This window comes from Furipterus horrens, unplaced genomic scaffold, assembly GCF_987537825.1.
Source record: "Furipterus horrens unplaced genomic scaffold, mFurHor1.1.pri manual_scaffold_17, whole genome shotgun sequence".
In the NCBI taxonomy this organism is placed as follows: Eukaryota; Metazoa; Chordata; class Mammalia; order Chiroptera; family Furipteridae; genus Furipterus; species Furipterus horrens.
In genome coordinates, this window is record NW_028327187.1 from 57,369,796 (window position 1) to 57,394,490 (window position 24,695).

The following is a 24,695-nucleotide window of genomic DNA, read 5'->3' on the forward strand; positions in this document are numbered from 1 at the left end:
TGACATTCACTTTACAATATACAATAAACATCTTACAGAAATGAATGAAACATTCTATTAAATGAATGAGATTGGTTCAAAAGATGAGATGTTGGTAACAAATCATCTGTAAATGAAAGGAATATTAAAGAATTGGAGTAAAATGGTAGCAAATATTTAGCGAGAAAATGCAGACAAAAAGAACCCCGTGGTGGCAATATTCATAACAGAAAATAGTTCAATTCAGGAAGGAAATGCATTAAATGGGATAAGGATGATCCTGGGAATGCCTGTGATTATTGTTCAGAGCCCTAAACTTCTTTCTCAGACTTCATATCTCTTCAAATACCTTTCTATCTTATCTCCGTCTCTTGTCATTTCTTGATTATTAAAATGCCTATAATCTATGTCCTCTTTAAATTCCTCAAGAGACTGAAGCAGCCCTTGCCTAAAATTGCCTTCAGTTTGCCGGCGTTCAAATTCTCCTCAGAGGCCTTTTTCCTCTCCCTTTGGCATACTGAGCTTGGGTTTCCCTCCGTTTTCTTTGCACAGTTTTTGCATTTTGTAGTTGTTTCCTGATTAAGTCCAGGGAGAAAATGTAGGGTGAGATTGCTTCCTTTCCTTTGGTTCAGGATTGTCAGTTTCTCTTTGGAACAAGATGCTCACCTAATCTCCCACCTCTGCCACACAGGTCCAGCCCTCAGAAGTTTCAGATTTCCCCCCTTTCTACCCTCTTCCTCTCTGGCTCCTTTCCCCTCCCTCTCCTTTCACCTCCCTCAGCAACACACTATTTATCCAGCAGACAAGACTAATGGCCTCTCCAATGGGCAGGAGAAGGGTAGCAGACCTACAGTGAGCTGTGAGCCTACATATTTTAACAGCTCTCGCCTCTCCCAACTCCCATCCACAGAAACCCTGGTCTAAGTATTTCCCTCACACTGACCTGTGACAGTTTGGGATAGTTTCCTCTCCTTTTTCTTGCCTTGAGATGTCTTTGTCCCCAGATACTTGGACCTGCAGATAGAAAGGAAGGAATAGGGGAAGAGAGAGTTCCATAGGGATTCACCAGCCCCAGAGATAAGACAAATGTTATTATCTTGAATCTAGTATCCTCATAACCATCATTGCCCAAAATTTCCTACTTCCTGGCTCCCCTCCAGTCTCTGTCCCTTCTGCCTGGATCTCTGTCCCCACCCCACACCCCCTAATACTAGGCCTAGTACTTGCAAGGCCCACTGTTCCTTTCCTCCCCACCCTCTCAGGCTGGCATTGAATGAGATGAATTATTTTCAATTTATCTCTAAATTTCTCTGTCTGAACCCCAGGATCTCAGCTGTTCTCCACACACTAGCCCACACCTTGTTTCCTTCAATGGAATTGGAGAGAGAAGGGTAAGGATAAAGGAAAAGCTTGCCAGTGAGAGAAACTGATTATTTCTGAACTGTCACTGAATCTCTGGGTGTCTTTCAGGAGACTTACACCTAATTCAGCCTTCCCTGCCCCGCCCACTCCCCCCATCTTCAAAAATACAATGATCTCTGATAGGTCTGCAGGTATTTGGGAAAAGCCACTAGATTCAGCCATTACCACCCCAGGGGCTCCAGTGGTTCCCTCACACCAAGCTGCTGGAATTTACGTTCTCCTCTTGGCCACAAACACCATCACCTGCAGGTCAGTAAGGAGCTGGTACTCAGAGGAGAAAGAAGCCTGGCACTATAGGGACTTGATGGCAGCTCTTGGTCACATGAGGATTATGTCATCTTCCAATTCTGGTCCTCATTTTCCCTTCCTGCCAGCTGTGCTGCAGAAGTGGACTGCTTACCAACCTTCCACCTCCTACTACACCAGGCCCTGTCACTCACTTTTATCATTGTTAATACCAGAAATCAAAGTGGCCTCTTATTTCTCTGATGACCACAGTCATATTAGCAATTGTTACGATTTTAGTGGTTGTGTTTACAGAGAGGATTACTCACCATCTTTTGAGCCACAAGAACAGAAAGGTAAAAGTCTTCCTTCCACCCACCCTCCCACTCACCATCACTAATAGCCCACCATTTCCTTTGAAGTTCAATTCTTGAAAACAAATTGGAGCAGGTAGGGTAAATTTAAAAAGGTAATGATGGGGATTTTGTTTTTTGCTTTTGTTCTAATAATTTACTATCTTTTTCTGTAAACTTATTATAGTCTTTTAATAATCAGAAATGTAGTAACAATAGCCTTGGTGGGTGTGGCTCAGTTGGTTACCTCCTGCAAACCTAAAGGTCGCAGAGTTGATTCCAGTCATGACACATGTCTGGGTTGCTGGTTTGGTCCCCAGTCGGGATGAGTACAAGAGGCAATCCATCAGTGTTTCTCTCTCACATTGATGTTTCTCTCCCTCTCTGTCTGCCTCCCTTCCCCTCTCTCTAGAATCAATAAAAGAAAAAAAGTAATTTTTATTAAAAAGAAATATAACAATAAGAAATACAAACCTAATATGTACATTTGGAAAAAAGGATCCAAAATAGGAAGATAAAAAGGCCCAGCCACCTGTTTCTGCTGCTGACTCATAAGACAAATATAGACCCTCTAGGCAGACATGTTTTTGGAAGTTTAAAATATACAGGGCAGCTGGACAGGCTATCACTCCTGGGGAGGTGAAACACTTTTATTAGGTGAGCTACTAAAGCCATAATTCCACAGCACCTTGTCCTTAGATTTTTCAAATCTCAAAAGTCAATCCTAAAAATGTACTAGTTTGAGCTCAGTATCATGTCCTCTCTATCCCAGTTTGTACCATGCCCTAGTATTTCCTTCAATGGTGTATCCAAAAAATTCTACCTTTCCTCAACACTCTTACTCGGAATCAAATAGTTTTTCATCTCCATCCTATTTATTTCCTTAGACCTTATTCAGCCACAATGGGGACTGAGCAGCACTAACATAAAGTGGCCACTTTTTGTCACTTACCACACTAAACTTTTTGTTGCTAAGGGTTTTGATACTAATCTAACTGTATTTGTTGTTGATTTGTTACCTTGAAACAGATGTAACAGAAAGACAGAAGTGTTCTTAAAACCTGTTTTTAGGAAAACTGTGGTTCGTTATGAATTCAAAGTTGCTGCTAACTAGTTTTATGTAAATGGTTTCAGAATTTTTTTTTTTAAAGAAGAGGTCTTTAAAAGAGGGAAGCATTGATGTCACATTTATTAAGGAATGGTTAGTTGTGATAGAGGCAAAAGATTTGTTGGTGGGGTAGGGAACTCCAGAATCCTCTGTGAAAAGCTTTCCATGAAGGTGGTTAGATTTATGGTTTCAAATGGTTAAAGGATCCAGGTGCTGAAGACTTCAGCATTCTTAATGAAAAGCATGGCTTTGAACAGATATGAGTTTGAATTAATTGTATTTACTTACCTGTTCTTTAACCTTGGATATAAAAATTGGATATTAAAACTTCCCTGTGCCTCATCTATAAAATGTAGTTAATAGTTCTAAGTATGTTATAGAGTTGTCAGGATTAAATTATGTAATTTATATTAAGCATTTAGTACATGACTGAAAATACCTAAGTGTTCCAGTAAACAACAAGTCTCTATGATTACCTCCTCAGGATCTTGGAAATCATTCCAGTTCCCACTCTGGCTCCACTACCACTCCCCTAATGCAAGCAGTCATAAACTCCTGGATCATTGCAACAACATTTACTGGTCTCTTTGCCTTACATCTACTGCCTTTCATTACTTTACTTCATTCTCCAATAATCCCACTAGATAAGGAAGTCTTTAGTTGATCTTCTAAACATTTCACAAAATAAAGCTTCATTTATAAGTACAGTGGTACCTCAGTACTCATCAGCTTCAGAACTTGCCAAACCTACTACTTGTCATGTTTTAACAAGAAAAATTTTTCAGCACTCAGTGCTTGCTTGACACTTGTCACACTTGCTAGAACTTGTATGAGTCATGATGCCACCCCACAAGAGAAAATGCTTCATCAATCATTGCTTGCTCACCACTCCTGAGAATGAATTAACGATCAGCACTGAGGTACCACTGTAAAAGCTTGCATGAAAATACATGCAAATATAATCAAAGTAAGATAATGTGTTAGTTGAACTTGGTAATGGCTGACGGGACTCATAGGTTATGACAAAAAGACATTATTTATCATGAAAAGAAACTCCAACAATGTAGACCAGATACCTTCATAAGAGCTTACCAAAAAGCATCTAGGCCAGCTCTACTACCTACAACAATCTCTCAAGCCTTCCCTCCCGCAAGTCAGTTTAAGGACATAGGTAAGGGTAAAGGTAAAGAATTGTGGGAGCCATTGACCTTGTGGGGAGTTTAATGTTGTTCATTAAAACAACAATAATACTTAACACATATAATAATAGAAAAAAATTGGAAAATATCTAGAAATTAAATATAATTTGAAATAGTAAATGTGATAAGAAATCAAGGAAATTAGGAAATACTTTCACACAGATGAAAATTAACACACAACATACCACAACTTATGGGATTCATGAAAAGCAGTGCTTAAAGTAAAATTTTTATTTGCAAGTACATATATTTAAAAAGAAAGATCTCTAAACAATAATCTTCCACCTTATGAAGTAAAGAAAATAAGAGTATAGCAAACCCAAAGCAACCAGAAGAGTGAGATAATAAGGATTAGAGCAGAAATTAACAGAATCGAGAAGAAGAAAAGTACAGAAAAATTCAACAAAACCAAAGATTGTTTCTTAGAAGCATTCAACAAAATTGACAGATTTTTAGTTAGACTGATTGAGAAAAAGAGAGAAGACTGTCATTATTAAAGTCAGAAATGAAAGAGCAGCTTTTACTACTGCCTTTACAGAAATTTAAAAAATATATATTTTAAGGGAATACTATGAATAACTGTATGTGAATTAATTAAATAAATTAGATGAAACAATCAGGTTCCTGGAAATACACAAATTACCAGAACAAACCCTAGAAAAAGGAAAATCTGAATGGATTTTGTTAGGTTTGTGCAGGGAAGAGGGAGCCGTTGGGGTTGGTTCGAAGCATTTATTGGCGAGCTGCAAACTGGTGGGCTGAGTCTGGAGTGACTGCAGCAGCGAAACTCAGCAGAGTGGGTTTTTTAAAGGGTTTTAGTTCTAGGAAACAGGATTGTCAGAGTCCAGGCAAGCATAGCAACCTGACCGCAGGCTTACATGGCTAATTCTTGCAAAATAGGGAGTGAGAGTTTCAGGAACACAGGACGCCAGGTTTAACTGAAGGCCATTGTTTATTTTGCCAGATCCCATGCAAGTGGCAGGTCAGGGGTGGGCAAAATTGTGGTCTCTGGGTCTTATAGATTGATTACAAGTAAAGAGATTAAATTAATAATTTATAAACTTCCCAATAAGAAAAGACCATATCTCAGATGGCTCCGCTGATGAATTCTACCAAACATTTGAAAAGAAATAATATCAATTATTCTAAAAAGTAATAAAGGGGAGGACATTCCAACTCATTCTCAGTGACTAAAATTACCCTGATAACAAAAATCAGGCAAAAACATCACAAGGAAACTACAGATCAATACATTTTATGATACAGATGCATATATCCTTGACAAGATACTAGCAAGTTGAATTTAGCAACATGTAAAAAAAAAATTATACACCATGAATAAGCAGAATTAATCTCAAGAAACTCAATACATGTATACACCATATTAATAAAATAAAAGCAAACACCACATCATTTCAGTTCATTGTTTTATTTCAATAAACTGCACAAAATTTTGAAACATACAATAGCCTTTCACAATAACTTAAAAACTCAAAAAACTAAGAATAAAGCTAACATTACCCTCAGTGGTGAAAGACTGGAAGCTTTATTATGATCGGGAACAAGACAAGGATGTCTGCTTTCACCACTTCTAGTCACCATTGTACTGGAGGTTCTTGAAAGGTCAATTGGCAATAAAATGAAATTTAAAGCATCCAGATTGGAAGGGGAGAAGTAAATCATTCTCTGTTGATTGCAGGTGATACAATCTTATACACAGAAATTTCTAAAGAATCCACAAGAAAGCCAACAGAATTAATAAAGGAATCCAGCAAAACTGCAGAGTATAAGACCAACACACAAAACCTATTGTGTTTATATAAAGCTGTAATGAAAACTGAAAAGGAAATTAAGGAAACAATTTAATTTACAATAGCAAAAAGAATAAAGTACTTTGGAAGACATTTAACAAAGAACTGCAGAACTTATACCCCCCAAATTATAAAGCATTGTTGAAATGGAAGATCGGAGAGAGATGAACGGTCACCGCCAGGATCACTGTGCTAAGTCATTTCTCACATGCATATGGAGAAGCCATCTTCCTCAGGCAGAGTACTCCCTTCAAGTGACATTAGCCTGAGGGGAAGCAATAGCCCCACCTTCAGGAATCTCCCTTGCCCCACTTTGTGGAGCTTAAGCCTGGCTGCTGAAAAGTACAGATGGAGGTTATTTCAGAGACAAAGCCTAACAGAAAGTTCTTCAGCAAAAGTGGACCTCTGGGAGTTCTGAGACTTTAGTTGACCCTCCTCTGACCCTGGTACTGGTAAACACCAGTCTGGTGTGCAGCCTGGTCCTTTCAGCATAAACTGAGGCCCAGCAGAGGGAACCACAAGTTTTAGAATGCTGATAGCTGCAAACAGGTTGCCAGGGCCAGTCACAGGAAGCTTTTGACATAGGGCTGCACCAGAGTCTGCACAGATAAACCTAATACATAGAAACAAAAACAAGGAGGCAGCCAAAATGGGAAGACAAAGAAACAAGCCCCAAACGAAAGAACAAGAGATTTCTCCAGAAGAAAAACAAAATGAAAGGGAGGCAAGCAATTTTTCAGAAATAGAGTTTAGAGTAATTATTATAAGGATACTCAGCAGCATGAAAAGACACAGAAACAATAAAAAATGGACCTGTCAGAAATAAAGAATGCAATATCTGAAATACATAATACACTGGAAGGAATAAAAGTAGGTTAGATGAAGCAGAGGATCAAAACAATAAATTAGAAGACAAGGTAGGAAAACACCCAAGCAAAGCAGCAAAAAGAAAAAAGAATTTTAAAAAATGAGGAGAGCTCAAGAAAACTTTGGGACAACATTAAGCATAACAACATCCACATCATGGGAATACAAGAAGGAGATACAAGAAGGAGAATAGAGTAAGCAGGGGATCAAGAACCTATTTGAAGAAATAATGACTGAAAACTTCCTTAGTCTGGTGAAGGAAAAAGACACACAAGTACAGGAAGTGTAGAAAATCCCAAACAAGGTGGACTCAAAGAGACCTACACAAAGAAACATCATAATTAAAATGGCAAAGTTTAAAGACAAGAAGAGAATCTTAAAAGCCACAAGACAAAAGTAAGTAGTTACCTACAAGGGAGCTCCAATTAGAGTGGCATCTCATTTCCCAACAGAAGCATTTCAGGCTAGAATGGATTGGCATGAAATATTTAAGGTGATGAAAAGCAAGGACTACAACCAATGCTACATTAGCTAGCAAAGCTATCATTTAAAATCGAAGGAGATAAAGAACTTCCCAGACAAGATAAAGAATAGGAGTTTATTAACACCAAACTGGTACTGCAACAAATGTTAGAGGGCTTGCTTTAAGAAAAAGAAAAAGAAAAAGAAAAAAATGGAGGAAATTATTTTAAAAATAAAATGTCACTAAAAACATATCTATCAATAAAGACCTTAAATGTAAGTGGCTTAAATGCTCCAACAAAAAGACATAGGGTAGCTGAATGGATAACAAAACAAGACCCATATACATGCTGTCTCTAAGAGACCCAACTCAGATTGAAAGATACACACAGACTAAAAGTAAAGGGATGGAAAAAATATTTCATGCAAATGGAAAGGAAAAACAGTTGGGTAGTAATATTTACATCTGACAAAATACTTTAAAACAAAGGCTACAGTAAGAAACAAAGAAGGACACTACATAATGATAAAGGGAGCAATACAATAAGAGGATATGACCCTTATAAACATTTATACATCCAACATAGGAGCACCTAAATATGTAGAACAAATCATAATTGACGTAAAGTGAGAGATAGACAGAAATACAGTCATAGTTGGGGATCTTAATACCTTATTGACTTCAATGGATAAGTCTTTCAGACAGAAAATCAACAAGGAGACATCAGCCTTAAATGAACACTAGATCAAAAGGATTTAATTGAGATATTCAGAGCATTTCACCCCAAAGCAGCAGAATATGCATACTTTTCAAGTGCACATGAAACGTTTTCTTGGATGGACCACATGTTAGGACACAAAACAAGTCTCAATAAATTTAAGAAGACTGAAACCATATCAAGCGTCTGACAACAATGCTATGAAAGTAAAATCAATCACAAGAAGAACACTGAAAAATACACAAAGATATGGAAGCTAAACAAAATGTTCTTAAACAATGAATAGGTTAACAATGCGATCAAGGAAGAAATCAAAAAATACCTTGAAACAAGTGAAAATGAGAACACAACAAACCAAAGTCTGTGGGACACAGGGAAAACAGTACTAAGAGGGAAATTCATAACATTAAAGGCCTATCTCAAGAACAGGAGTAAGTGGAAGTTACGCTAACCTCATCCCAGGACCAGTCTGGACTTGCAACTTAATTGTGGAGAAATCATCTAGAATAACCAACTGAACACTAGCTGGAGAGAAGTCTTATAACCACGGAGAGACAGAAAAGGCCGCTTCCTCACAATGTGACCAGTAGGAACTGCTGAGACGTGAAAGAGCTGGCTGGGCTCCCACGGGTGGCAACTGAAGGGACTGAGAAATAGCTCACCAGCCAGGGGTTCCCCCTGAGAAGGGCAGGGCCTATACCCCCAGCTGGGCTTCCCAGTCTACAGCAACAGAGTGGAAAGTAAAATAGCATCCAGCTGTGAAAAGTGAAAAGCCACAAGGATTTTTGCTGATCTGAAAGAAACAGCTGGAGAAAAAGAGCTCTTAAACAGATCACATACAAAAATATTTTTGCACCCATTTACTCTAGGCTCAAGCAGGAGGAGGGCAGAGAGGACTAGAGACGTTTGGGGAGAATTTGGGGCAGTGGTTTTGAGAAGAGAACTGTGGGAGCAGCTGAACGAGTCCCAGTGCTGACTCATTCCCAATACTGCAGGCAGACCATTCCCCTCCAAGTGGCATCAGCCTGAGGGGAAGCAAAAGCCCCACCCACAGGAATTAATCTGCCCAACCCTCGGTACTTAGGCCTGATGGCTGATCACAGATTGAATAGATTAACAACTAAAGGAGACAGACAAAAGCAGTAGATCTCTGGTAGTCTCCAATAGGCTGTCCAGGCCCAGACTGGTAGATGATCTGATGCCATCAGGGTCAGATTCAGGAAGTGCAGATCGATGTAAGAAGCAGCAACAAACAGAAAGAGTCACAAAAATGGGGAGAGGGGAAAAAAATCCATTGAAAGGAAAGGAGGGATCCCAGAAAGAGTGCTAAATGAAATAGTGGAAAGCAAACTACCAGGCATGGAATTCAAAACATAGATTATAGAGAAGGTCAAAGAGACTAGCAAGCTCAAAGAAAACTAAAAAGAACTGAAGGGAAACTACAAGGAACTTACTGAGAATTACACCAGCATGAAAAAGGACATAGAAGCTATCAATAAGAGCCAGGAGAAAATGAAGAATACAATTTCTGAATTGAAGAACACAGTAGAAGGAATCAAAAGCAAGCTAGAGGAAGCCGAAGATTGGATCAGCGAGCTGGAGGACAACGGAGAAAAAAATTCCCAGACAGTGCAACAAAATGAAAAAAGACTGAACAAGAATGAAGAGATTTTAAGAGAGCTGTAGGACAACATAAAACATAAAAACACCCGTATCATAGGAATACCAGAAGGAGAAGATGAGGAGCAAGGGATAGAAAACCTGTTTGAAAAACTAATGACAGAAAACTTCCCTAACATGATGAGAGAAAGAGTCATGTAAGTCCAGGAAGCACAGAGGATCCCAATGAAGATGAACCTCAACAGGCCCACTTCAAGACATATCATAATTAAAATGGCAAAATTGAAAGACAAAGAGAGAATGTTAAAAGCAGTAAGAGAGAAACAGCTAATAATATACAAGGGAGCTCCAATGAAGCTAGCATCAAATTTCTCAGCAGAAACACTACAAGCCAGAAGAGAATGGCAAAAAATATTCCAAGCAATAAAAACCAAAGGCCTACAACCAAGAATACTCTACCCAGCAAGGCTCTCATTCAAAATGGAAGGTGAAATAAGAAGTTTCCTAGACAAAAGGAGGCTAGAAGAACACATCTCCACCAAACTAGAATTGCAAGAGATGCTAAAGGGTCTGCTTTAAGAAGACGAAGAAACAGAGAGAGACACAGAGGAACAAAAGCACAAAGGAGGAAAATGACAATGAATAAGTACCTATAGGTAACAACCTTAAAGGTAAATGGATTAAATGCACCAATCAAAAGACATAGGGTAGCTGAATGGATTAGAAAGCATGACCCACATATCGTTGGCAGCCGTCCGTCTCGAGAGACGATGGTGTAGCTTCTTAAGAGTCTTATCTGCACCGCCGAGAATGGCTGTGCAGTCTGACTCGGGAGTGACATTGTCTCCTCCCGTGTTGAATCGACATCTTGCGATGACGCTGGAGTGTCCTCTCCAGTGAAGCTGAAGCTACAGAGCCTGGGCAGGGTGATATGGAGGGTCTGCTGTTGCCCATGCAGCAGACCCCCCTTCTCTTCGCAGCTGAAGGGTCCAAGGGAAAGACGGAGTCAATACAGCTTGGCTTCAGGTGCACCGCAGGAGTTGCCGGTGTTGACTACAACGTCAAACCGCCTTAGGGACTCCGGCTCCGGATTTTCTGTCGGGGTTTACTCCCTTAGCCTTTCCCCTGAAGAGGTATGCCGCAAGGCAGCGGAGGTTTTTTGGAGTCAGAGTTTTCCTTCTCTGATGACCCACATATATACTGTCTACAAGACACACACCTTAGAATAAAAAATCTACACAGACTTAAAATGAAGGTGTGGAAAAAACATTTCAAGCAAATGGACATGAAATAAAAGCAGGGGTAGCAAAACTCATATCAGACAAAACAGACTTCACAGCAACCGCCATAAATAGAGACAAAGAAGGACATTTCATAATACTTAAGGGAAAAAATTTATCAAGAAGATATAACGCTTGTAAACATATATGAACCCAACATAGGAGCACCCAAATATGTAAGAAAATTTTTGAAAGACTTCAGGAAGTATATAGACAGCAAAACACTCATAGTAGGGAACCTTAACACCCCATTTTCAACAATGGACAGATCTTCACAGCAAAGAAACATCAAGGATATTGAGGCATTGTACAACACTCTTGATGAAATGGACTTAGTTGATACATATACAACTTTTCACCCCAAAGAAGCAAAATATACATTCTTTTCAAGTGCACATGAAACATTTTCAAAGATAAACCACATGGTAGGACACAAAACAAGCCTCAACAAATTCAAGAAAATTGAAATTATATTAAGCATCTTCTCAAATCATAATGACTTGAAACTGGAAATCAACCTCAAGGAAAAAACACAAAAACATTCAAAGTCATGGAGAATGAATAACATGCTATTAAATAATGAATGGGTTAACAATGACATCAAGGAAGAAATCAAAAAGTTTCTGGAAACTAATGATAATGAACACACAACAACCCAAAACATATGGGATACAGTGAAAGCAGTACTGAGAGAAAAGTTCATAGCAATACAGGCCTACCTAAAAAGGATAGAAGAATCTCTAATAAAAAATCTAATTCTACAGCTACAATAACTAGAGGAACAACAACAACAAAAAGCCCAGTGTGAGTAGAAGGAAGGAAATCATCAAGATCAGAACAGAAATACATGACAAAGAATAAATAAACAATTTAAAAGATCAATAAAACCAAGAGATAATTCTTTGAATAGATAAACAAAATTGACAAGCATTTAACAAGGCTCATCAAGAAAAAAATAGAGAGGACCGAAATAAATAAAATCAGAAATGAAAAGGAGAAATCACTACCGATACCACAGAAATACAAAGGATTGTAAGAAATTATTATGAACAACTGTATCACAAGAAATTTGACAACCTAGATAAAATGGACTAATTTCTGGAAACATAAAATTTTCCAAAACTGAATGAAGAAGAAGCAGAAAGCCTGAACAGACCAATAACAACTAGTGAAATTGAAGCAGTAATCAAAAAACTCCCGGCACACAAAAGCCCTGGACCGGATGATTTCATAGGCGAATTTTACACATTTAGGAAAGAACTAACTCCTATCCTCCTCAGATTATTCCAAAAAATCCAAGAAGGGAGAAGGCTCCCAAACTCTTTCTCTGAAGCCAGTAATACTTTAATTCCAATACCAGATCAAGACACAACAAAGAAATGGAACTACAGGCCAATATTGCTGATGAACAGAGATGCTAAAATCCTCAAAAAAAATATTGGTATATTGAATCCAGGAACACATTAGAAAGATCATACACCACGATCAAGTGGGATTCATTCCAGGGATTCAAGGATGGTTTAATATTTGCAAATCAGTAAATGTAATACACCACCTAAACAAAATGAAATACAAAAACCACATGATCATATCAATAGATGCTCTAAAGGCATTTGATAAAGTACAACACCCATTTATGATAAAAACTCTCAGCAAAATGGGAATAGAGGGAGCATACCTCAACATAATAAAGGCCATATATGAGAAACCTGAAGCCAACATCATACTCAATGGGCAAAAACTGAGAGCATTCCCCCTGAGATCAAGAACAAGACAAGGATGTCCGCTCTCTCCACTCCTATTAAACATAGTCTTGGAAGTTCTAGCCACAGCAATCAGACAAGAAAGAGAAATAAAAGGCATCTAAATTGGAAAAGAGGAAGTAAAACTGTCATTATTTGCAGATGACATGATAGTGTACATAGAAAACCCTTTAGACTCCACAAAAAAACTACTGAACCTAATAAGTGAATTCGGCAAAATGGCAGGATACAAAGTCAACATTAAGAAATCGAAGGCATTTTTATACACCAACAATAAAAACTCAGAGATAGAAACTGAAAGAAAAATCCCATTTACCACAGCAACAAGAAAAATAAAATACCTAGGAATAAACTTAACCAAAGAGGTAAAAGACCTGTACACAGAAAACTACATAACACTGAAGAAAGAAATTAAAGAATATACAAATAAATATACCATGCTCATGGATGGGAAGAATCAACATCATTAAAATGTCCATACTACCCAAAGCAATTTATAGATTCAATGCAATCCCTATTAAAATACCAGCAACATATTTCACAGACCTAGAACAAATACTTCAAAAATTTATATGGAACCAAAAAAGAGCCCGAATAGCCACAGCAATTTTGAGGAAGAACACAGTAGGAGGAATCACAATACCTGATATCAAACTATACTACAAGGCAACGGTAATCAAAACAGTCTGGTACTGGCATAAAAACAGACATATAGATCAATGGAACAGAATAGAGAGCCCAGAAATAAACCCAGGTTAATATGGTCAACTAATATTTGACAAAGGGGGAAAGAACATCAAATGGAGGGAAAAGAGCCTCTTCAACAAATGGTGTTGGGAGAACTGGACAGGGACATGCAAAAAAATGAAATTAGACCACCAGCTCACACCATACACCAGAATAAACTCAAAATGGATCAAAGACTTAAATGTAAGCCGTGATACCATAAAAGTCCTAGAGGAAAAAATAGGCAGGAAAATTTCAGATATCCCACGTAGCAACATTTTCACTGATATATCTCCTAAGGCAAGGGAAATAAAGGAAAGAATAAACAAATGGGACTACATCAAACTAAAAAGTTTCTGCTCAGCTAAAGAAAACATCAGCAAGATGCAAAGGAAACCAACCATATGGGAAAATATATTCGCCAATGACATCTCAGACAAGGGATTGATCTCCAAAATATATAAAGAACTCATACGACTCAACGCCAAGAAGACAGACAACCCAATTAAAAAATGGGCAAAAGACCTGAACAAACACTTCTCCAAAGAAGACATACAGAGGGCCCATAGACATATGAAAGTATGCTCAACATCACTAGCTATCAGAGAGATGGAAATAAAAACCACAATGAGATACCACCTCACACCAGTCAGAATGGCCATCATCAACAAATCAACAAACAACTTGTGCTGGAGAGGATGTAGAGAAACGGGAACCCTGGTGCATTGCTGGTGGGAATGCAGACTGGTGCAGCCACTGTGGAAAACAGTTTGGAATTTCCTCAAAAAACTAAAAATGGAACTGCCTTTTGAACCAGCAATTCCATTGCTAGGATTATATCCAAAAAATCCTGAAACACAAATTCAAAAGAACCTATGCACTCCAATGTTCATAGCAGCACTATTTACAATAGCCAAGTGCTGGAAACAACCTAAATGCCCATCTGTAGATGAGTGGATCAAAAAACTGTGGTACATTTACACAATGGAATTCTATGTAGCAGAAAGAAAGAAGGAACTTCTACCATTTGCAACAACATGGATGGAACTAGAGAAAATTATGCTTAGTGAAATAAGCCAGGCAACAAAAGAAAAATACCTTATGCTGTCACCTATTACAGGAAACTAATGAACAACACAAACAAATGAGCAAAATTGAACCAGAGGTATGTACACAAGAAGTAGACTAACAGTAACAAGGGGTGGGGGAGGAAGAGAAGGGTGTAAGAAGGGGAAGGGTGAAGTAAAAAAAAATATATATATATATGAATGACCCACGGACTTGGGCAACTGAGTGGAGACTAAATGTGGGGGAAGGGAGGGACAGAGTGCAGGGAAGCAAGAGGGGTAAAAAAGTCAGACAACTGTAATGGAAAAACAAACAAAAAAATTTTTTTAGTGAGGGAAAAATGAAAATATGAAGAATGGAAATGCCAGTTCAGTGAATATTAGGACAAAGATTTTCCTTCACGATGTATATTTTTCTCCCTATTTGATCCCTCCAGAGTTTGGCATTCTAAACAAGTAAGTAATGACATAAGTTTCTTTGCATAGAACTAGTAAGACCAGTTGTTAATAGAGGTTCCTTTTTTTTTTTTTTTTGACCAAGTCTTTGACTGGAATATCAAGCCTAAAGGAAACATACTTGGGCTCAGATTGTTACCAAAAAGCCCTGAGGAACTGGGAATGACTTTCAAAGGTAATAAAAGCCCGTGAGATAAAAGGCCTGGTACCATGGTTGGTTGTGCGGTCCACAGCAATCTTTCCAGGGAAAGAACGAAGGTTGTTTTCCTGAAAGATGGCTAGAAAGGACCTTAAGGCACAATGAAAAACCAGAAAGACTTGGAAAAAACAGGTGTGTACAGGCAAGGATGAATGCCAGATATGTGGCTCAGCTTCTGTGCCCTGAAAAACAGACTGAGGGTCACCCCAAATATTCCTTGGGTAAGTTCCAGCAAAGCAGAACTAAAGATCATAAGTGATCATTTGCTGCTCTTGTTATGTTTATGCAAACGAACAGCATAAATTAAAAATGGACTTAATGTAGTCCCTTTAAAGACAAGGAGGGTAACCTTAGGGAGAAAAATTATTATTCAAGGAAAATCACAATGATCAGTAGTAGAGTATAAAATAGGGCAACTAACCGTCTTAAAAGTTTCTTCTCATTTAAAATATGGTTTCACTTGAAAATTAAACCATGTCTGTGATATCATCAAAGATATTCAAGTTGCAGGCAAATAGAATTTCAAGTGCCTTGCAACTGGATGTCTTCCCAATAAGACAGTCTTACAGATTTAGAGACTTGTTTGTGGGTTATGTCACATAAATTAACACGTGTTTTCTGTTTTCAAAGGACATAAGCCTATGATCACATTACCTGAGTGATTGTCTGTACGCATAAGCCTCACTTAATCCTCTCTGCAGCGCTGCCTCCTGAGACTCAATGGTTTGGCTGAAGTAAATGGCTGGGTTGGTGAAGAATGGGGTGATCTAAGGGCTTCACTTTAAAACGGGTTTCTCTTTTCTATCCTAATGGCTTGGACAGAAAAGGCCCAGAAGTCTGAGAGGAGAAAAACCTAAACTATTTACCTCAGCCCAAACTAAGTATAATGGGCAAAAGGGTTTTGGACAGGTGAGATGTGCCTAGCACACCTTCTTACAAAGAAGCCCCCTTTTTTTTTTTTTCCTAATATGGAACATTGAAAAATTAATCCCTGCCTTTTGTCATCTAGTAGTTATGGATTGAATGATGTCTTTTAACCCTTTTCGCCAAATCTGTTGCCCCCAGAACACAACAAGGAAACCAGCCTGTTAAACCAAGCACGCCGTTGACCGGAGACAGCCAACTGACCTGGAGTCTGCATGATCCTTCCCCATGTGGGAAGGCCAACCTCCCCTCCACACCCCCACTATTATTAGGGTTTTCTGGACACAAGGGTAGGTAGGACGACGACTATGTCCAGCTTGAAGCAGCTAGAGGAGCTTGAGACCTTCACCCATTGTCCTTTACAAGATTACAATGGGTCCTAGTATTTGAGAGGGGGGGGATAGTTAATTTTTACGAACCAGGGGTATGGACTTGGGGGGGATTGCTGGGGGAGGGGGATGCTGGGTGGAGGGGAGCAAGGGGGAGAAAATTGGAACTGTTGTAACAATATAATCAATAAAAAAAGGAAATCAAAGGCATTTCTGTACACAAACAATAAAATATCAGAGATAGAAACTTTAAAAAATCCAATTTACTACAGCAACAAGAAAAATAAATTATCTAGGAATTAACTTTCTCAAGTAGGTAAAAGACCTGTACTTAGAAACTACAAAACACTGAAGAAAGAAATTAAGGAAGATACAAATAAATTGTAGCATAAACCATGTTCATGGATAGGAAGAATAGACATCATTAAAATGTCCATAATATCCAAAGCAATTTATAGATTCAATGCAATTTCTATTAAAATACCAACGACATATTTCACAGACCTAAAAAAAATACTTCAAAAATTTATATGGAACCAAAAAAGACCGTGAATAGCCACAGTAATCTTGAGGAAGAAGGACACAGTAGGAGGAATCATAATACCTGGTACCAACTATAATAGAAGGCCACAATAATCAAAACAGTCTGGTACTAGCATAAGAACAGACATATAGATCAATGGAACAGAATAGAGACCCCAGAAATAAAACCAGGTTTATACGGTCAACTAATATTTGACAAAGGGGGAAGAAACATAAAATGAAGTGTAAAGATCCTCTTCAACAAATGGTGCTGTGAGAACTGGACAGGGACATGCAAAAAAAAAAAAAGAAATTGGACCACCAACTTACACCATACACCAGAATAAACTCCAGGTGTTTCAAAGACTTAAATGTAAGCTGTGACACCATAAAGGTCCTAGAGGAAAACATGGGCAGGGCATTTTCAGATATCCCATGCAGCAACATTTTCTCTGATGTATCTCCTAAGGCAAGGGAAGTAAAGGAAAGAATAAACCAGTGGGACTACATCAAACTAAAGAGTTTCTTCTCAGCAAAAGAAAACATCAGCAAGATGAAAAGGGAACCAACCATATGGGAAAATATATTTGGCAATGATACCTCAGAGAAGAGATTGATCTCCAAAATATATAGTGAACTTACATGACTCAACACCAAGAAGACAGACAACCTGATTTAAAAATGGGCAAAAGACCTGAACAAACACTTCTCCAAAGAGGACATACAGAGGGTCCAAAGGCATATGAAAGTATGCTCAACATCACTAGCCATCAGAGAGATGCAAATAAAAACCATAATGAGATACCACCTCACACCAGTCAGAATGGCCATCATCAACAAATAAACAAACAAGTGCTGGCGAGGATGCAGAGAAAAGGGAACCTTAGTGCACTGTTGCTTGGAATGCAGAATGATACAGCCACTATGGAAAACAGTTTGGAATTACCTCAAAAAAATAAAAATGAAACTGCCTTTTGAACCAGCAATTCCATTGGTAGGATTATATCCAAAGAATCTTGAAACACCAATTCAAAAAATCCTATTGAACCAGCAATTCCATTGCTAGGATTATATCCAAAGAATCCTGAAACACCAATTCAAAAAATCCTATGCACCCCTATGTTCATAGTAGCGCTATTTATAATAGCCAAACTATGGAGTACTATGTAGCAGAAAGAAAGAAAGAAAGAAAGAAAGAAAGAAAGAAAGAAAGAAAGAAAGAAAGAAAGAAAGAAAGAAAGAAAGAAAGAAAGAAAGAAAGAAAGAAAGAAAGAAAGAAAGAAAGAAAGAAAGAAAGAAAGAAAGAAAGAAAGAAAGAAAGAAAGAAAGAAAGAAAGAGAAAGAAAGAAAGAAAGAAAGAAAGAAAGAAAGAAAGAAAGAAAGAAAGAAAGAAAGAAAGAAAGAAAGAAAGAACTTCTACCATTTGCTACAACTTGGATGAAACTAGAGAAAATTATGTTCTGTGAAATAAATCAGGAAATGAAAGAAAAATACCATATGATATCACCTATTACAGGAGGCTAATGAACACAAACAAATGAGCAAAATTGAACCAGAGGGCATAATATTATTATCTCATTACCTGAGTCATTCTCTAATACAACAAGGATGCCAGCCTGTTAAAACAAGCACGCTGTTGTCTGGGGACAGTCAACTGACCTGGAGTCTACAAGATCCTTCCCCCTGTGGGAAAGCCACCCTCTCCACTACACCCCAACTCTTATTAGGGATTTCTGGACCCAAGGGTAGGTAGAACGATGACCATGCCCAGATTGAAGCAGCTAGAGGAGCACGAGACCTTCACTCATTGTCCTTTATAAGATTATAAAGGGTCTTAAGTCTGAGAGGGAGGAAAGTGTTTTAAAAATTAATTAATTAATAAATTAAAAATGATATAGGAAAGGGTGAAGCCAAGGCACTTATACGCATGACCCATGGACATGAACTAAGGAGGGTGGGATTACTGGGGAAAGAGGGGTACTGGGCAGAGGGAAGTAAAGGGGAAAAAAATTCGAACTATTTGTAACAACATAATCAATAGAATATACTGAAATTTTAAAAAAGAAGAAAAAAAAATAGGCCTATCTCAAAATACAAAGAAAAGCTCAAATAAACAATTTAATGTGACACTTCAAGGAACGTGGAAAAGAACAACAAACAAAGCCCAAAGTGAGTAGAAAGAAGGAAATAATAAAGATCAGAGTAGAAATAAATGAAATCAAGTCTTTAAAAATGAAACAAGGTATCAATGAATCTGAGCTGGTTCTTCCTAAAGATAAACGAGATTGACAAACCTTTAACCAAACTACCAAGAAAAGAAAAAAGAAGAGAATGCAGACCCAAGTAAATAAAATCAGAAATGAAAGAGGAGAAATAACAACTGGCTGCAGAGAAATACAAAGTATTGTAAAAAAATATTATGAAGAATTATATACTAACGAATTGCACAACCTGGATGAAATGGATAAATTCCTAGAAACAATCCTCCAAAACTAAACCGTGAAGAATCAGAGAATCTGATTAGACAGACTAAGCCTAGTAAAATTGAAGTAGTAATCAAGAAACTCCCAACAAACAAAAGCCCTGGACTGGGTGGCTTCACAGGTGAAATTTACCAAACATTCCAAGAAGAACTAACACTTCTCTTCCTCAAATTACTTCAAAAAGTTCAAGAGTGGGGAGAGCTCCCAAACTCATTTTAAGAGGACAGAGTTTTCCTAATTCCAAATCCAGATAGACACTAAAAAAGGAGAGAAAGTTCGCTGGTTCCATTCCCAGTCAGGGCACATGACTAGGTTGCACATCAGGTCCCCAGTTGGGGGCACAAGTGAGAGGCAACCACACAATGATGTTTCTCTCCCTCTCTTTCTCTTTTCCCCCTCTTTAAAATAAATAAATAAATAAGCAAACAAACAAATATTTTTTAAAAAAAGGAAAGAAAGAAAGGATTATAGGGCATTATCCATAATGAACATAAATGCTAAAATGCTCAACAAAATGTTAGCAAACTGAATACAGCAATACATCAAAAAGGTCATACAACAATATCCAGTAGGATTTATTCTGGGAATGAAAGGTTGGTACAACATTCACAAATCAATAAATGTGATTCACCACATAAACAAAATGGAGGATAAAAAAGACATGGCCATATCAATAGATGTAGAAAAAGCATTTAATAAAATCCAGCACCCATTTGTGATAAAAATTCTCAGTAAAGTGGGAATACAAAAAATATACCTAAGCATAATAAAAGCTATATATGACAAACCCACTGCCAGTATCATACTCAATGGGCAAAAACTACAAGTGCCCCCTAAGAACAGGAACAAGACAGGGATGTCCACTTTCATCTCTCTTACTCAACATAGTACTAGAAGTCCTAGCCATAGCAATCATACAGGAAGGAGAAATAAAAGGCACACAAATTAGAAAAGAGGAAGGAAAACTGTATTTGTAGATGACATGATGCTGTACATTGAGAACTCCAAATATTCCACCAAGAAGCTACCAGAATTGATAAGTGAATTCATCAAAGTAGCAGGATACAAAATTAATATCCAAAAATCAGTTGTATATTTATATGCCGATAATGAACTAACAGAAAGGAAAATTAAGAAAACAGTCCTATTCAGAACTGCTTCAAAAAGAATAAAATACTTAGGAATAAATCTAGCCAAGGATGTAAAAGTCCTGTATTTGGAAAATTATAAGACACTGAAGAAAGAAACTGAAGAAGACACAAATAAGTGGAAGCACATACCGTGTTCATGTATAGGAAGAATGAACATCATTAAAATGCCCATGCTACCTAAAGCAATCTATATATTCCACAGAATTCCTGTCAAGATTCCAATTATGTATTTCACAGAACTAAAACAAATATTTCAAAAATTTATATACCACAAAAGGCCCTGCATAGCAATGGTGATCCTGAGAAGGAAGAACAATGTTGGAGGAATCACACTACCTAATATCAAACTATACTATAAGGCCATAGTAATCAAAACAGCATGGTACTGGCATAAAAGCAAACACATAGGTCAATGGAACAGAATAGGGAGTCCACAAATAAACCCACAACTTTATAGCCAATTAATATTCAACAGAGGAAGCAGGCACATACAATGGGTTTAAGATAGTTTATTCAATAAACGGTGTTGGAAAAATTGGACAGATACATGCAGAAAAATGAAACTAGACCACCTTCTTACACCACGCACAAGAATAAATTCAAAACAAATTAAAGACTTAAATGTTAGATTCAAAACCATAAAAATCCTAGAAGAAATCATAGGCAGTAAAGTTTTGGACATTGCTCATGGCAATATTTTATCTCATATATCTCCCCAGGCAAGGGAAACAAAAGGAAGAATAAACAAATGGGACTACATCAAACTAAAAAGTTCTTGCACAGCAAAGGAGACCATCAACAAAATAAAAAAACAACCCACATAATAGGTGAACATATTTGCTGGTACATCTGATAAGGGGTTAATATCCAAGATTTATACAGAACTTATAAAACTCAACATCAAAAACAAACAACCCAATTAAAAACTGGGCAAAGAACCTGAATAGACACTTCTCCAAAGAGGACATACAGCATGGCCAATAGACATATGAAAAGATGCTCAACATAACTGTCAGAAAAATGCAAATTAAAACCACAGTGACATATCACCTCACTCTGATCAGAATGGCCAACATCAATAAATCCAAAACAATTGCTGGCAAAGATGTGGTGAAAAGGGAACCCTTTTGCCCTGTTGGTGGGAATGCAGATTGATGCAACCACTGTAGAGCACAGTATGGAGATACTTCAAAAAATTAAAAATGGATCTGCCTTTTTACCCAGCGATCCCACTTCTGGGAATATTTCTGAAGAAACCCAAATCACAATTCAAAAGAACTTAAGCACCCCTATGTTCATTGCAGCATTATTTACAATGACCAAGATATGGAAGTAGCCCAAGTGTCCATCAACAGATGAGTGGATAAAACAACTATGGGACACGTACTTAATGGAATACTATTCAGCCGTAAAAAATAGTAGAAAATTTTACCCTTTTTACAGCATGGATGGACCTGGAAAACATTATTCTAAGTGAAATAAACCTGTCAGAGAAAGACAAACATCATACAATTTCACTCATATGTGGAGTCTAATGAACAAACTAAGCTAACAAGTGAAATAGGGACAGACTCATAGATAGAGAGCAGGATAACACCTGTCGAAGGAGGGGTTAGATGGTGGACGGATCAAGCAAAAAGGAAAAAGGATTCATGGTCATGGACAACAGTGTGTTGATTTCAGGGGAGGGTATAAAGGGGCTAAATGGTAATAGAAAAAATACTATAAAAAAAAGAGAAAATAATGTAGTTTAGTGGTGGGTACATCAACATTATATTGTTCCAAACTATTTTTGAAAATATTTGAAATATTCCATAATAAAAAGTTTAAAAAATAGTACGACAAATATTTAAAATCAAGCTGTAGGTTGTGAGAGGTATTTGATACACATATAACTCACAAAGAACTCATATTCCAATAAAAAATATGCCAATGGGAATGTAAGCTGATGTAGTCATTTCGGAAAACATTTTGGCATTATCTACTAAAAGCGAAAATATGGATACCCATGATTTAGGAATTCCATTTCTAATATATACCCATCAGAGACAGACAAGCATGTTAATGGCACCATCATTTGTAAGTAGCCAAAAATTGGGAAATAATGTCTGTAAAGACAAAAATGAATAAATGTATTATGTCATATTCATGCAATGGTATAACATATACATTAAGAATGAGTAAACCAGATCTACACATAAAAACACGGATGGTGTTTATTAACATAATTTAAGCACTGTAAGAAAGACCAAATGAGTAAAAACAGTGTGATTAAATTATACAAAATTAAATCACAGACAAAACTAAATGGTTAGGAGTGCAGGATAGGTGATAAAACTATAAAGAGAAGCAAGGTTAGCATTTATCTCTGGTGCAAAAGGAATATTTTTGTGATTAATAAAAAATCACCTGACGGGACCCAGGAGTTTGTGTAGTTCTATTTCTTAAACTCATTTTGTTACAGGTTACATGGATATTTATTTTATAATTATTCATTTATGCACTTTTCTATAGATGTGTTATATTTCACAATTTAATGATAAAAGAAAAATGCTATTGAGATCATTAATACTTTAAGATGATATAAATTTTCCTAATCCTTTAAAGTGATCCAGATGGATTAAACCTTTAGATGTAAAAACATCAATAAGACTGATACAGCAAAGAAAGGTGTTCAACAATTAGAATGTATGATATAAAAATTCAAGCTTCATGTGGGTGTTGGTGAATAAGTAGTTCCCTATATTGTTATTGGAGAATAAATGGTACAATGATTCTACAGGCAAATCTAGCACATCTCAGAATTTCACTAAGTAACTAGTAAACATGCTGAAAGCAATGGTGTAAGTTTGCTCTCTAAAATAGTTTATCCTTCAGCAAAAATATATCAAGCACTTGACCTTTACATAAACTTTGTTGGTGAAGTCCAACCTTGTTTTAAAAGAGAAAAGGCAACAACTTGAAAACAACTGAAGTGTTCACCAATCTCCAGTAAAATCTAGTTATCCATACAATAGAATAGTATGTAGCCATTTAAAAAGATCACATAGCTCTAATATATACTGAAGTGAAATATTGCTAATATACATTGTTAAGGCTAAAAAAGAATATGAAAGAATACAAAATATAAAAATTATATACCATACTGTCCACCTTGCTATCCCTGGATAATGGAATTAGAGGAATGATAGGTCCTTGTACCCTCAGAACACAATGAAAGGCAGTCACAAAGATTTATTGTATGTCTACTGATATGTGTCAGTTTGGACGTAGATGGGCAGGTGTGGAGAACACAAGAGCCAACTACAAGGATATGGTATTCACCCTCTAGAGATCTATGAGAACCTCACTTTTGATGATTTTTCGCTATATGCCAAGCATACTGTTCAAAGGTAGTGTAGGCCAGTGGGCTATCCCATGTGACCTCTTGCCAGCCTATGAGGTAAAGATTGTTTCTTACATCTTACAAATGAAGAATTTGGTATTTGTTCAAGATTATACATAGAACAGTGTATCTGCCTGTGTTCTTTCTTCCATGCCCATTTACCTTAATTATTAGCTTGTTCTTCTGGGAACACAGCTAGGTTTCTTAACAGCTCCTTGATGGTCATCAAAAATAGATGCTGAGTGAGTATCCTTGAATACCTGACAGTGTGGGGGTTCCTGAAACAACTTGAGATGCAATATTTTACATTTAATTAAATATAAATATTTAAAACATATATTTTTAAAATGGCCACCAAAACCATTTTGAGAATGAGGAAAAGTGGTCAGAGGAGACTTCCAGTCTAGGGTAATCAAAATAGATACCTGTATTAATCAGATTCTCCAGAGAAATAGAACCAAAAGGAGATTCTAGATAGATGATAGGTAGATATGTAAATCTATTTTGAAGAAACGGCTTATGCAATTATGAAGGTTGGCAAGGTGGACTGGCAGGCTGAAGACCTAGGAAGAGCCAATGTTGCAGTTGAAGTCTGAAGGCCATATGCTAGCAGAATTGCCTCTTGCTTGAGGGAAGTCAGTCTAT

At 37.3% G+C, this 24,695-nt stretch overlaps 1 protein-coding gene across 1 annotated transcript; it reads right to left on the bottom strand.

The window, feature by feature from the left end:
* Window positions 1-238: 238 nt before the first annotated feature.
* TCEAL7 (transcription elongation factor A like 7) lies at window positions 239-540 on the bottom strand. Its single transcript, XM_090264420.1, is given in 2 exon segments — window positions 239-327; window positions 330-540. Coding segments are annotated over 2 exon segments (300 nt in total).
* Between the last annotated feature and the right edge of the window lie 24,155 nt (window positions 541-24,695).